Source organism: Barbus barbus (assembly GCF_936440315.1).
Source record: "Barbus barbus genome assembly, chromosome: 41".
Classification (NCBI taxonomy): domain Eukaryota; kingdom Metazoa; phylum Chordata; class Actinopteri; order Cypriniformes; family Cyprinidae; genus Barbus; species Barbus barbus.
The window spans coordinates 19286988-19300634 of NC_136719.1; the positions used below are offsets into that span (position 1 = coordinate 19286988).

The 13647-nt window shown below is 44.4% G+C and overlaps 1 protein-coding gene across 1 annotated transcript in view; it reads right to left on the reverse strand.

The window, feature by feature from the left end:
- LOC306860340 (plexin-A2-like) overlaps positions 1 to 13647 on the reverse strand; it is a gene marked incomplete at both ends in the record, with an annotated part of 174331 nt that overhangs the window by 49873 nt on the left and 110811 nt on the right. Inside the window, one exon of the mRNA XM_079401989.1 lies at positions 8592 to 8743. Coding sequence (XP_079258115.1) covers positions 8592 to 8743 — 152 coding nt within the window. The remainder of the gene's footprint in view (positions 1 to 8591; positions 8744 to 13647) is intronic.

Genomic DNA, 13647 nt, shown 5'->3' on the forward strand with positions numbered 1-13647 from the left:
TGCCCTCTCAATCACACTGAGTGGAGGACTTTCACTTCTAAGGCAATTAAAGTTGAGAAGCAAGTTTGGATGCTCAATCATTGCTGCTGCGTGGTGAAAGTTTGGCTGGTGGGCTTCGGAAATCACCAGGCAGTTGCTATTATTACGCCATTTTGTGGACGAAAAACACCTTTCTCCACTGATAGCCATTCAAAAGTAGCCATGTAAACGTGCAGTCAGATTTACCTTGAAAATCCAGTCATTAATTGGGAATTTTGTGTGAGAATCCTAAATTTCGTAACAGGTTATATTTGGTCACAATTTGCTGTGTTGAGTGAAATTTTGCTAATGTGGCCGCAACCTAGTACAAGATTGTGCACAAAATTTGACATATGCTATGATACTCATATAAAAAATGGCTAAAGATAATCTACAGCAAGCTTGGGCATCTTAATGTGTACACATTTTGTACAAAGCAACCAGACATAACTGTTAAAACACAGATAACGTGGATTTCTGTTTCCGTTTGTGGATTTGATGGGGTCCAATGGCACATTCTCTATTTCCTCATGACACCCCTTCGCCGCGCCATACAAATGAATCCACTCCCACTCGGCTCGGCTTCGTCCCGCTCAGATTAAACTGCTGTCAGAAGAGAGAAGGGCTGACAAATCTCCCTCCTACAGCCGGCAGCACACCGTGCATTTCAATTACCACACGTTTCCCCCCTTGCTCCGTCTGTCCCCACCTCAGCGGCAAAGAGAGGTGCTGTGGAGACATACTACACCCTTACAACATGATGGTATACAGTAAATGCTTGAAAGCCAAACGTTCAGAATGCCTGTGTACAATAAGGTCAGGGTGAGTTTTAATGCAACATAGAATCGCATATCACATTCTGTTGAAATGGACATGGCTAACGCTGACGTGTGATTCTCTCAAGAATACAGTGATACAATGTCCTACTAACCTAGTGCTTGCAGCAGGGTTATCATAGTCTAAATTTAAACTAAATTTAAAACCATTAAATTTTTTTTTTACTTAAACTATAACTTAAATAGAATAAAATTAATTATATTAATTAAACATTTTATTTCTTCTAGTTCTCATTTTCATATAGTTTTAATTTTATTTACAAAAACTAATAAAAACAACAAATTACTAAAACTTTAACTAAAATTAAAATAAAAACAGGACATAGAAACTAATTCAAAATATTAATAAAAACTATAATAGTATCTCAATAATTTGCAGCTAGCTGTCAGTTCTGAGACGTACCATTAATTCTTCTTGAGCAAAAGACAGTAAGGTGAGGACAAAGAGAGACAGATCGTGAGAAGTGTAGGTTTATTATTGCGTGAAGAATAAAGAGCACTAAATACATCCTGAGTAATTTAAAGATGAAATTATTTTGATGTTAATATATTTTCTTCAATTACAGATTAATATGCAGAGACAACTATATAACCTGTAGGTTGAGATCTTCAAAGCCTAAACACTGTGGAGATTTCAATACATCTTTAAGAATTCTGACAAGCTTGACAAAGCAACAGCTCAACCAATGACGTAAGTTTGGGGCTGTTTGTCTGGCCAATCAAAGATGAGGGGAGTGTTTAAAGGAAACCTGCTTGAAAACAAACATTATTTTTGCAATTCTGTAATGCTAGTGTGCAGAAATTACTAGTGTTGTAATCAGATTACTTTTTAAAGTAACTAGTAAAGTAAAGCATTACTTTTTAATTTAGAAGGAAATAATTTAGGAGTTTTTTAGATATTTTCTAGATATTTCATTTTCTTCTCCTGTGTCATATTGTTCATGCAATTTGTTTGAGTTGTGCCCTCTACTGTACAGACATGAACTTATATTTCCTTCAGCCTGAGGTGTATTAATTTAACTTTTGTTGTGAAAAGGGCTTTTTGTAAAAGAAGATTTTTTTTATATTAAAAACAAATAAGCAAGCCCTGCCCAGATTTAAAAAGTAACTCGAAAGAAATGTAACACGTTACTTTCCATAAACAGTAATTAAGTAATGGAATTAGTTACTTTTTCAGGGGGTAACGCAATATTGTAATGCATTATTTTTTAAAGTAACTTTCCCCAACACTGGAAATGAAAGATTTCACCATTTAAACCAATTTCAATTTTTTTTTTTTTTTTTTTTAAATCAAATGGCTGGTCAAAATAAATTAGACAAAAAAAGCTTAGTGCAGCCATTTTTCTGCATGTCCTAGCAAAAACTACTACTACAAATCGTACTCGGTTACTATCGTAACCTCGGTTCCCTGAGATACGGAACGAGTACTGCGTCTTGCTAAAGACGCTATGGGAAAAAGCCTTTTTTCTCCTTTACTGAAGCCTTATTCAATCACGCAGTGAAACTGCACGATCATTGGTTTGTGCAGTGTGATAAAACGAACCAATGTGTCGGCAGCGGAGCTGCACGAGCCTATGGCGACGGAGCCCGCCAGATCCCGCCAGAATGGGCGGGGTTATCTGGCTATATAATCAGCCGTCTCGCCATAGGATCCTCAGGTTTACTTCGACTGAAGCGACGACTGAGTCGTGCAGCTACCTGGCACGGCAAAGTACGCAGTACTCGTTCCGTATCTCAGGGAACCGAGGTTACGATAGTAACCGAGTACGTTCCCTATCGATACTCCACTCGTACTGCGTCTTGCTAAAGACGCTATGGGAACACAATTCAATCACGCCGTGCTATGGTAGAGGAACGACTGTGTAAAATATCTCCATAAGCATTACATGCTCAGAGGGAAGTATAATAGTATACTCGGGCTAAAGCGAGCTGAGCTCATAGAGGTCACGCTCGGCCCGGGTCATTCCATGTATTCCTCGCATACTCAGCACTTTCAGGGCTGAGATATGTAAGGAACCCATCAGAGAGCTTGAGTGCCCATGCAGTCAAGAGATCTCCGTTAGGGATGTTCCCACAACATAAGTCATACTCATCTAAGCAGATAGGACCTTGGCCTGTAAGGTCGGTACATCCAACTTATAAAACTTTGCAAATGTGGACGGCGAGGCCCAGCCGGCCGCCACACAAATGTCTGTAATGGACACACCGCTAGACCAGGCCCACGACGAGGCAATGCCTCTAGTCGAATGGGCTCGTACTCCAATGGGGCATTGAAGGCCCAAGGAAGAGTAAGCCAGCGTAACGGCATCCACTATCCACTTAGAGAGTCTCTGCTTCGTGACCGGAAGCCCCTTGGCGCGGTTACCGAAGCTAACAAAGAGCTGTTCCGTGCGCCTGAAGGAGGCGGAACGCTCAAAGTAGATCCGTAGGGCTCTAACAGGGCATAACAGAATGAACTCCCGGTCCTCCTCAGAGGGAGGAAGCGCGGAGAGTGTGATGACCTGAGCTCTGAACGGAGTGGAAAGTACCTTAGGTACGTATCCATGCCTTGGTTTTAGGACGACCTTGGAGTCGTTTGGCCCAAATTCCAGGCAGGCAGGGCTCACAGAGAGCGCCTGCAGGTCTCCTACTCGCTTGACTGACGCTAGTGCTAGTAGCAAAGCAGTCTTCAGCGACAGCGACCGAAGGTTCGTAGACTGGAGCGGCTCAAAAGGAGGGCCCCTCAGGGCCCTCAGCACAGTGGGTAAGTCCCACGTAGGGACAGTAAGGGGCCGAGGCGGATTCAGCCTCTTGGCACCCCTTAGAAAGTGGACGATAACATTGTCCCTGCCCACTGATTGGCCCGCGATAGGGGCGTGGAAGGCCGCTATAGCCGATACGAACACCCTGAGTGTGGAGGGAGAGCGTCCTTTATCCAGCAGTTCCTGCAGGAAGGACAGAATCACCGCCAACTCAGATGTAGGGGGGTCCTCACCGCGGTTTAGACACCATTCGGAGAAAACCGCCCATTTAAGGGCATAGAGGCGTCTCGTAGACGGGGCTCTAGCCTCAGAAATGGTATTTAGCACTCGCTCTGGGAGGCTGGTAGGCTCCCGTTGAGCGGCCAGAGGTGAAGCGCCCACAGTTCGGGACGAGGGTGCCACAATAAACCGTTCGCCTGAGAGAGGAGGTCTCGTCTCAGGGGCACGGGCCAGGGGGCTGCGGTTAGCAGCTGGGTCAGCTCTGACATCCAAGGCTGGTTCTCCCACAGGGGGGCCACCAACAAGACCTTGTGTCGTTGTTCCCTGATTCGCCTGATGACCTGAGGAATCAGAGCGATCGGAGGGAATGCATAGAGGAGGAGGTTGGGCCAGTCGTGGGCCAACGCGTCCTTGACCTTCGAATAATAGGCTGGGCAGTGAGAGTTGTCTTTGGAGGCGAAAAGGTCTACCTCGGCCTTGCCAAAGATTCTCCAGATCATTCGAACCGTCTGCGGGTGGAGCATCCACTCTTCTGAGGGGACGTTGCTCCGTGATAACATATCCGCTCCTTGGTTCAATCTGCCCGGCAAATGTGCTGCTCTCAGCGAGCGCAAGTTGAGCTGAGCCCACTCCAGAAGTCGCTCTACCATAAGGAAGAGGCGCTTCGAGGAGAGACCTCCCTGGTGATTTACGTAGGACACCACTGACATGTTGTCTGAGCGGATCAGCACATGTCGTCCCCTTAGCTCTGGCAGGAAAAACTGGCAGGCTCGACACACTGCTAGCATTTCTAAGCAGTTGATGTGGAGGTTCTGCTCCGCCTTCGACCAAAGGTCGGTTTGCCTTCGCACAGCGCCCCCAACCCATGTTGGAGGCGTCTGTTGTGACAACTTTCCTGCTGCAGACCATCCCTATGGCCACACCCTTTCTGAACCATCGTGGGTTCTTCCAGGGGACCAGGGCTGTTACACAGGCCTGGCTCACCCTGATATGTAGGCGATCATGTCGCCATGCGTGGGGTGGAACCCGTGGTTTCAACCAGCGCTGAAGGGGCCGCATGCGAAGCAGGCCCAACTGTAGCACCGGCGATGCTGTGGCCATGAGGCCCAGCATCCTCTGAAACGCTTTGACGGGGCGAGCGGTGCCGCTCTGGAAGGAGGCTGCGAGCTTTTAAATGGCCAGAGCGCGTTCCGGCGCTAGCACAGCTCTCATCTGAGCTGAGTCCAAAACTGTTCCCAGAAACGACACCCGTCGGCTGGGAAACAGCGCGCTCTTGGCAAAATTGACCCTGAGCCCCAGGCATTCTAGGTGGCTGAGGAGGAGGGCTCTGTGTGAGAGTAGTTGTACCTCTGACTGGGCCAGAATGAGCCAGTCGTCGAGGTAATTGAGAATGCGGATTCCCATCTGCCTGAGAGGGGAAAGAGCCGCGTCCATGCACTTCGTAAAAGTGCGTGGGGCCAGGGACAGTCCAAAGGAAAGGACCGTGTACTGATAAGCCACTCCCTCAAAGGCGAATCTCAAGAATCGTCTGTGATGGGGGGGCTATCTGGACGTGAAAGTATGCGTCTTTCAGGTCCAGGGAACAGAACCAGTCCTCTGAGCGAATTTGCGAGAGGATCTGCTTCAGTGTGATCATCCTGAACGACCTCCTCACGAGGGCGCGATTCAGGCGTCTGAGATCGAGGATGGGCCGGAGGCCGCCATCCTTCTTGGGAACGAGGAAGTAATGGCTGTAAAAGCCTGATTCGCTCTGAGCTGGAGGAACCATTTCTATGGCTCCTTTTTTCAACAGCATCATCATTTCTGAACGTAGAACGTGAGCGTTCTAGCCGTCTACAGAAGAGGAGACCACGCCGCTGAAGCGCGGGGGTCTGCGAGCGAATTGGAGTGAGTAACCTCGTTCTATTATCCGTATAACCCATTCTGACACTCCGGGGATGGCCCTCCAGGCCTTGGCCCGCGTGGCAAGGGGCTGGATAAACTCGAGTGGCAGGCCGCCAAGCGGGGACCTGAAGCTCGTGATAAGAGGGAGAGGAATGTGCTCCCTTTTGAAAATGTTTGTGTCTTATTTCCTTGCTATAACAGCGATCAGTTGTGTGGGCGCTTTTTGAAAGGGCCCAGTGTTCACAACAGTATTTACCACAAACTCATTGCCATCGGCACCCGGAGCTAAACGGGGTGTTTGGAGGCATGACAGAGGCCATTTGGGCCGTGGGCACAGCCCAGAAGCGTCAGGAGTCTGAAGCTGTCAGTTATAATCATAGTGACAACTTGCTTTCGATCTGCCTAAAAGGATCAACCACTCTTAGAAGAGGGGTATTAATTACCATTGTGTAAACACACCAGCAGATCAAAAGTGCCGCGCGCATCCTCTCAGATCCGCTCGTAGCGGACGAGGGGAGGGGCCATCTTCACTGAAGAAGGCGAGCCGAGATCAAAGAGTGAAACGCGGGGCTGCCCTGGCGTAAATTCACTCAAGCTTGATCGCGCGAACCCTGGAGCTTGCAGTTTCTTCCCCGAGATAACTGGGAGAGTAGAAACACTAGAGCAGGGGAGGCGTGGCCACCTTCATTGAAGAAAGGGACCGTGAGCGCGGCAGGGACAGACTGAAGCTTTCATAATGAAAGTAGCGCTGGCAGATCAAAGAGCTGCAAGAGGCGCTAATACTTAGTGTAAACACACTGGCAGATCAAAGACTGTATGCAGAGTGAAAAACGCGGGGCTATGCCGGCGCGAAAAATCACTCAAGCCTTTTTTTTTTTTTTTTTATCCGTCTCCTTCTCCGAGGTGACTGGGAGAAGAGAAACGCGAGAGTCGGGGCCGCCCAGTGCAGCATGTTACAATGTGCACAGAAGGATTGAGCCACTCAATGTAATGAGGCGCGCTAATCCACACGCGCTGGCAGATCAAAGCGCTGTATGCAGAGTGAAACACACGGGGCTATGCCGGCGCGAAAAATCACTCAAGCCTGAACGCCCAGCCATGCGATTTTACCGTCTTTTTCTCCGAGGTGACTGGGAGAAAATAAACGTGAGTGGGTGGCCGCCCAGCGCAGCATTTTACAATGCGCGCAGAAGGATTGAGCCACTCAATGTAATGAGGCGCGCTAATCCACACGCGCTGGCAGATCAAAGCGCTGTATGCAGAGTGAAACACACAGGGCTAAGCCGGCGCGAAAAATCACTCAACCTGATTGCTCAGCCTCACTCGCTGTTCCTGTCTCCGAGGTGACTGGGAGAAGAGAAGGGGGGAGGCGGGGCCTGCTACATAGAGGACCGCGAGCAAATCAGAGTAAAGCCCGGCTTTCGGTGAAAGCAGGCTGCCTGTGTGAGCGCAGTCTCAGTGACGCACACACATAACTTTCCACTCCGGTCCGCCAAAGAGAATAGAGCCGCCCAATGAAGGAGGAGCTCTGATTCTCACGTGTGAACACCGGCGGATCCGAGCGCTGCAGGAAGCTCCGTGGCTCTGATGTTTCATTCTCCGAGCTTTGCTGAGAGAGGGGAAACGGGAGAGCGGAGCTGCCTCCACAGAGACGGACAGCGAGCGGGAAGAGCGAGACTCATACTCGAACGAGCTGTCTCAGTAAGCGCGCAGTCAGTGCGTGGGCGAGACCCAGACAGGCGGCACGCGCTCACTGCTCTTTTGCATCGTGCAGGATCCCCTGCACGAGCCACACTCGCTGTTGCGGCATTTGCAACAACGCCGATAAATATGCATTTTTATAGCACTCACCGGATGGCGGCAGCGAACAGACCGGGGCTTCTGCGGGGCTGGAGCGCGGTGAAAGCGGCGTCTCAGCTGGCAGGAGGTCTCTGGCTCAGCTGCGAGGCGTGTCAACGGCGAGGCGGCTTCTTGGGATCAGCGAAGGCGAGATGTCGTCGCTGAAGGAGAAGAAATCTGAGGATCCTATGGCGAGACGGCTGATTATATAGCCAGATAACCCCGCCCATTCTGGCGGGATCTGGCGGGCTCCGTCGCCATAGGCTCGTGCAGCTCCGCTGCCGACACATTGGTTCGTTTTATCACACTGCACAAACCAATGATCGTGCAGTTTCACTGCGTGATTGAATAAGGCTTCAGTAAAGGAGAAAAAAGGCTTTTTCCCATAGCGTCTTTAGCAAGACGCAGTACGAGTGGAGTATCGATAGGGAACATCACGTTTTAGCTCCTCCAGCTGAATTTTTCCCCCAGGAGGTTTAATATTAATGATGAAATCCGGGCTTAAGGATATTTCCAGACAGGGTTAATAACACAATTGCAGGGATAAACACAAACATATGCTGAAAAATGGGACCTACTGCAGACACAGACCAACCCAGGTCTGTCTGGACTCTAATTAGGACTTGTTTCGGCTTCACAAGAGCCCTGGTCACTGCTGACAACCAGCCCTTCAGATAGAAATGTTTCCCCGCCATTGTTAAGATGTTTCTGTCAGATAAGACAGACCCAATAGAGCATTAAGGAGAAGGCCATGACCAACCCTGCCTTTCATACTTAGCCCTGATTGGTCGCTTTACGCTTGTGACATCAAAGCCGTGTTCATTGGATCCTGTGCGTGTTTAATGGACTCAATCCTGCTGTGCTTTAAAGTGAACCGGATGAAAACCCGAGGTGTTTTTTTTTCCCCATGAAACAGCTTCTCAGTATGTGTAATGTAGGACATTATCTGTTCTTAGCTTTTGCTATTTTGACAAAGATTAAAGATAAACTAAACCATTTTTTTCCATTGCACAGCATGAATTCATCTGAGTTTTACAGCTCTACAGTCACTCACTGTTCAGCGATGATGTAGCCGTTCTCCTGTGGGGTGCACTGGACTCCTGCTACTTGAACATTGCTGACCATGTCTGAGAAGGACAGGCCCAGGTTCACACCACGGATGGTCACTCTGGTGCCCCCTTCGGGTGGTCCGGCCACTGGGGTCACCTGAAACAAGAGAGGAAGAGTCATTCAGTAATTCATTCATTTAGTGAATCATTCAATCAGTCATTGTTTTGGAAAAACGTAATATTTTACAATAAAGTAAAGATACACACCACCATTCGCAAGTTTGGGGTTGATCATTTTTTTTCAAATTTGCAAATTTGTTTCTTATGCCCACCAAGGCTGCATTTATTTGATAGGAAAATACAGCAAAACAGTAATACTGTGAAATATTATTCTAATTCTAAATAACGGTAACACTTTATTTTAAGGTGTCCTTCTTACACATCTTACATGTACTTACTATTTACTAACCCCCCCCCCCCCCCCCCCCCCCCCAAAAAATAAAAAAAATAAATAAAATGCAAATAAATAAATCAATAAATAAAATAAAAAAGCTCATTACAGAAAGGAGGATTTTGAATTTGCGAGCGTGGTGATGACGTAATTTCCTCTCATCCAACGGCTGCTGCTGACTGCCACAATGATGCTAAACTGTGCTAAACAAAAGTATTAATTTTCATACTTTTTTGAATGCTAGTGTAAATATAACTAAGTTTGGAATGACATGTGGGTGAGTAAATGATGGCAGAAGTTTCATTTTTGTATGAACTATCCCTTTAAAAATTGCAATGTTTTAATACAAAAACATCAGGAAAGACACAAATATATATCTGCATAACACAGAGACATAATTAAGAAATTTAACACGCATAAGCCTTAACTAGCTAAAGGTCTCCAAATGGACCTTTTAAAAGGAAGCCTTTTAAAGATAATTGTTCCTTGCATTGTGTTTCACTTTAATAGCTCCAAATTAGATATCAGTAAAACTCATTGTGGCAACTTCCTATCCTATTAAAGTTGCATAGTACATTAAAATTCTCCAGTCAAGACTGCAGCAGATCTGCATGCTGTTGCCACAGGCAATAAATCTAACACGAGGCCATTTTAGCCCTCGGAGCAGCCCACCCTCTCATAAAATACAATATGGCCACTCAGCGTGACCTTGGCTCTGGGTGCCAAAAAGCCTTCTGTGCTGTTAAAACCCAAGAGAAGCTTAGCCCTGGACCTTCTCCAGACCCAAATATCACTGAGAGAGAGGCAGATAGAGAGAGAGACGGGGCGACGGACAGAAGGCCACATGCACAGTACAGCCACTACATACAAGGGGTCAACCAACATGATCAACCAACATGATCAAAGTAAGAGCATCTTCTAAGTGATCTGAGAGCAGTGTGCTGCGGGAAGTGCAGTCACTCAACGGGAGCAGCGTATCGGTGAGAGTTTAGTGGACATTAATCGGTTAGGATGTAAAGTAAGTGTTTCACTAATGAACCGTAGGGTGGAAGTATATGAATCTTTTATTGCTTCTTGGCAACACAGGACTGGGACATTAAGAGGAAGAATGGAATGCTAAATATATCCATATCGGTACGAGTCAGCATCAGACTGACTATATCTAAGACAAACTAACTACAGAAAACTGAATAAACTGTTGAAATAATACAGACCTGCTACCAGAACACATTGTGCGTATGATCAGAATGGCAAATAAAAATAAAAGTCATGTGTGACCCTGGACCACAAAACCAGTCATAAATAGCACAGGTTTATTTTGTAGCAATAGCCAACAATACATTGTATGCGTCAAAAGTATCGGTTTTTTTTATGCCAAAAATAATTTGAATATTAAGTTAAGATCATGTTCCATGAAGATATTTTGTAAATTTCCTACTGTAAATATATCAAAACTTAATTTTTGATTAGTAATATGCATTGCTAAGAACTTAATTTGGACAAATTTAAAGGTGATTTTCTCAATATTTATATATTTTTTTTTGCACCGTCAGATTCCAGATTTTAAAATAGCTGTATCTCGGCCAAATATTATCCTATCCTAACAAACCATACACCAATGGAAAGATTATTTATACAGATTTTAGATGTATAAATCTCAATGTCACAAAACTGACCCTTATGACTGGTATTGTGGTCCAGGGTCACATATATATGTATGCAATGTATAGTAAACCAGTTTTCTTTATGCATACTGCATACTGTTACAAATACTTAACTTCATAATAGTCAAATTATTTACACAGTATTTTTAATATACTGTTATGTAAAAGATTTCAGCAGTCTGATCAAATAAGTATACACGAAAAAATTAAATTCAAGTTTTGTATATTACTTCTGTTGTATACTGCATATTTGGCTTGTGTTTCTTCTTGAAATGTAAAAATAAAATAAAATAAAGCACATCTTTGTTTATAATATTTTTAAATAAAATATAACAAAAGAAAAAATAATTATATAATTTTTTTTATTTTATATTATAAATAATATAATATAAAAAATGTATAATTAGGAAAAAAATATACAACTAGGGCATCATCTACATAAAACATTGTGAGGTGATGTATTTGAAACATTTATGCATACTGCATAGTATTAATATTTAAAACTAATATGCATTATATACTGTACACCGTAGAAAGCAGTACCACTATTCAACTCCAAACAGATTCACATCTTCTTTACAGATTACATAGATATATCCGTACAGATGTATCCTTATTATTTATGCCTCTAAATAATAAAAAAATCAGGTAAATAAATGAAAGCATGGTGGTATATACACAGGCGGCATTGCTTTCATCTGTAGATTAAATCTCATCAACTCATGTGATAATAGTCCAGGCGTCAGATTCCAGCTTCACCCCGAGCGTGGTGCTGTTCTGTCTAGCCATTACAGACATCAAATGGGCTTTATTCATAGAGCATAAATATCTCTCACACTGACTCAATACTTCAAAGTCTCGTCCGCCCACTCGGAGGTGAAAGCGCTGCCTTGTTTGACCCAGCAGACAGCCTCCTCCGCCACACAGCTACTGGTTCCAGAGCTACAATTTGTGCTCGACTGCAATTTCACCATCATTACAAAAGTGACTGACTGGATTCCGGCCTCGGAATGAGAACTTCTTGAGAAGATCTTCAGAGTTCTCACGGGTTGTTTGGCTTTGAGTGATACGGACACATGCACACAGACACACTTCCAGCCACGGGCCAGTGTCATGTCTTAAGAGTGGCTCAGGAACAAACAGGAAGTCTCTTCATTCTTAATGCATGCTTTTTTAAAGCTGTAGCCCTGCTGCCTGGATGCTCCTTACCCAAATTGCACCTGGGCATCGTGTCCTCTTGCAGGTAAAAACTGTTATTGTGTTCTTCTTTCGTTAAGTAATGCAGAAAAGCTAATGCTTAACACCAGCATGTTCAGGTCTAAACGGAGATGTATTTCCTGTCCTCGGAGGGTTTACACACACTCAATTGCTGCGTATAATTAGGAAGCTGTAATGAAAGTGTGCAGCAGGAGGACGAAAGCTGTGATTTGTTACCAGGATTGGAGTCTTTTCAGCTGATTCAAGCACGTCCCAAATTCACACCGAGATGCGATTTATGGGCTTGATAAAACTCAGCTTATGAGTTGTTTCTTGCTGCATAAACTGCACACTAAACACTTTATTTGCTCTTAAATGTCCCCGTGGTTGGCTGCGATAAAGCCTGAAAAGAGGGGAAAAAAAGAAAAGAGGGCCTTCGTTTTGATTTTCGGCCAAGCAAGCGAGTGTTTAAGCAAGGAAAGACTTGAAAGTGGTGCATCCGGTTTTAAATTGGAGTTTGTGGTTGAGTGAGTCGAGCTGAATGCTCTTCTGTGAATAGACATGTGACTTTGTGGAAAGGCTGTGTCGTACTACACAAGCGTTGTAGCTCTGATGGGAGAGAAGGTTCTATGAGGCTAAATATAATTTATTCATTATGGTTTTCATCGTGGACGGTCTCTCTCCTTGACAGTGTGTGTGTACCTGTGTGTGTTTGTATTTAGGCCATATTTCCTGAGGCTTTGGCCCATGTTTTGAAACAAACTCATGGCTGGTTGCAACTGCATTTCTAAGTGGCCAGTGACATTCGCTCACCCCAACCTCACCAAAAAAACAAAACAAAACAAAAAAAAACTATTTAAATTCCAAATTAATGAAAAATAGTACAAATATTTTTAATATAGTCTAGTCTGCATATTATGCAATATTGTGTGTATTTAAATTTGACATGTATTTATAAAAATAAATAATCAGTGATAGTCAATTACTCAAAAACAACTCAAAACCAAAACATCAATACTGATCTGAAAGTTCAAAAAGTTCTTCATGGCTGATCCAAGATCAGTTCTGTGAAGCACGAACTGACACCATCCTTTTCCGTGACTGAGCTACTAAGGAGAGGCTCAGAGACCATCTGAAGCAAAGAGCCATGTCAAGACCAGCTTCAAGTGCCTGACTTTCCTCCACATTCATTTGATGCCGAACCCTCTGCTTTCACTGAGGACTTAAGCCTCATTAATATTAATAAGTCTTTAGAGGAGGGATAGAGTGCTGCTTAATAGAAGTGTTAATCATTCATGACTGTCATTTTCTTGTAGGCAGATCTTGCTAATGTCTATGTATTTGCACAAATCAGCTTACGAATGTCTATATTCAGACAAAAACACAGAAAATAACATAACTAAATTAAGAACAAAAGATAATCGTGGAAACGACTGCTCGTTAGCGAGACTGAGAGAAGAAAAAATGGAAATTAACAACTTGGAAAGAACAGATTAAAAATGGATGAATTAAACATATTCATACTAATTTGCTTTGAAGGAACTGCTCTACTGCTTTGTAATGTGGTCTTGGCAATTGCATGTGTCTGAAACATAAAACGCAGGGCTCGTTTTTCATTGGTGGGTGTAAAAATGTTTTGGGTTTTCAACTGTTTATCAGGGTCACTATATATTATATAAATACTACATATTTCATAAAATTGAGTGCTGTGTTTTAAGACTGGCTTATGAGAGCATGCACATACAGAAG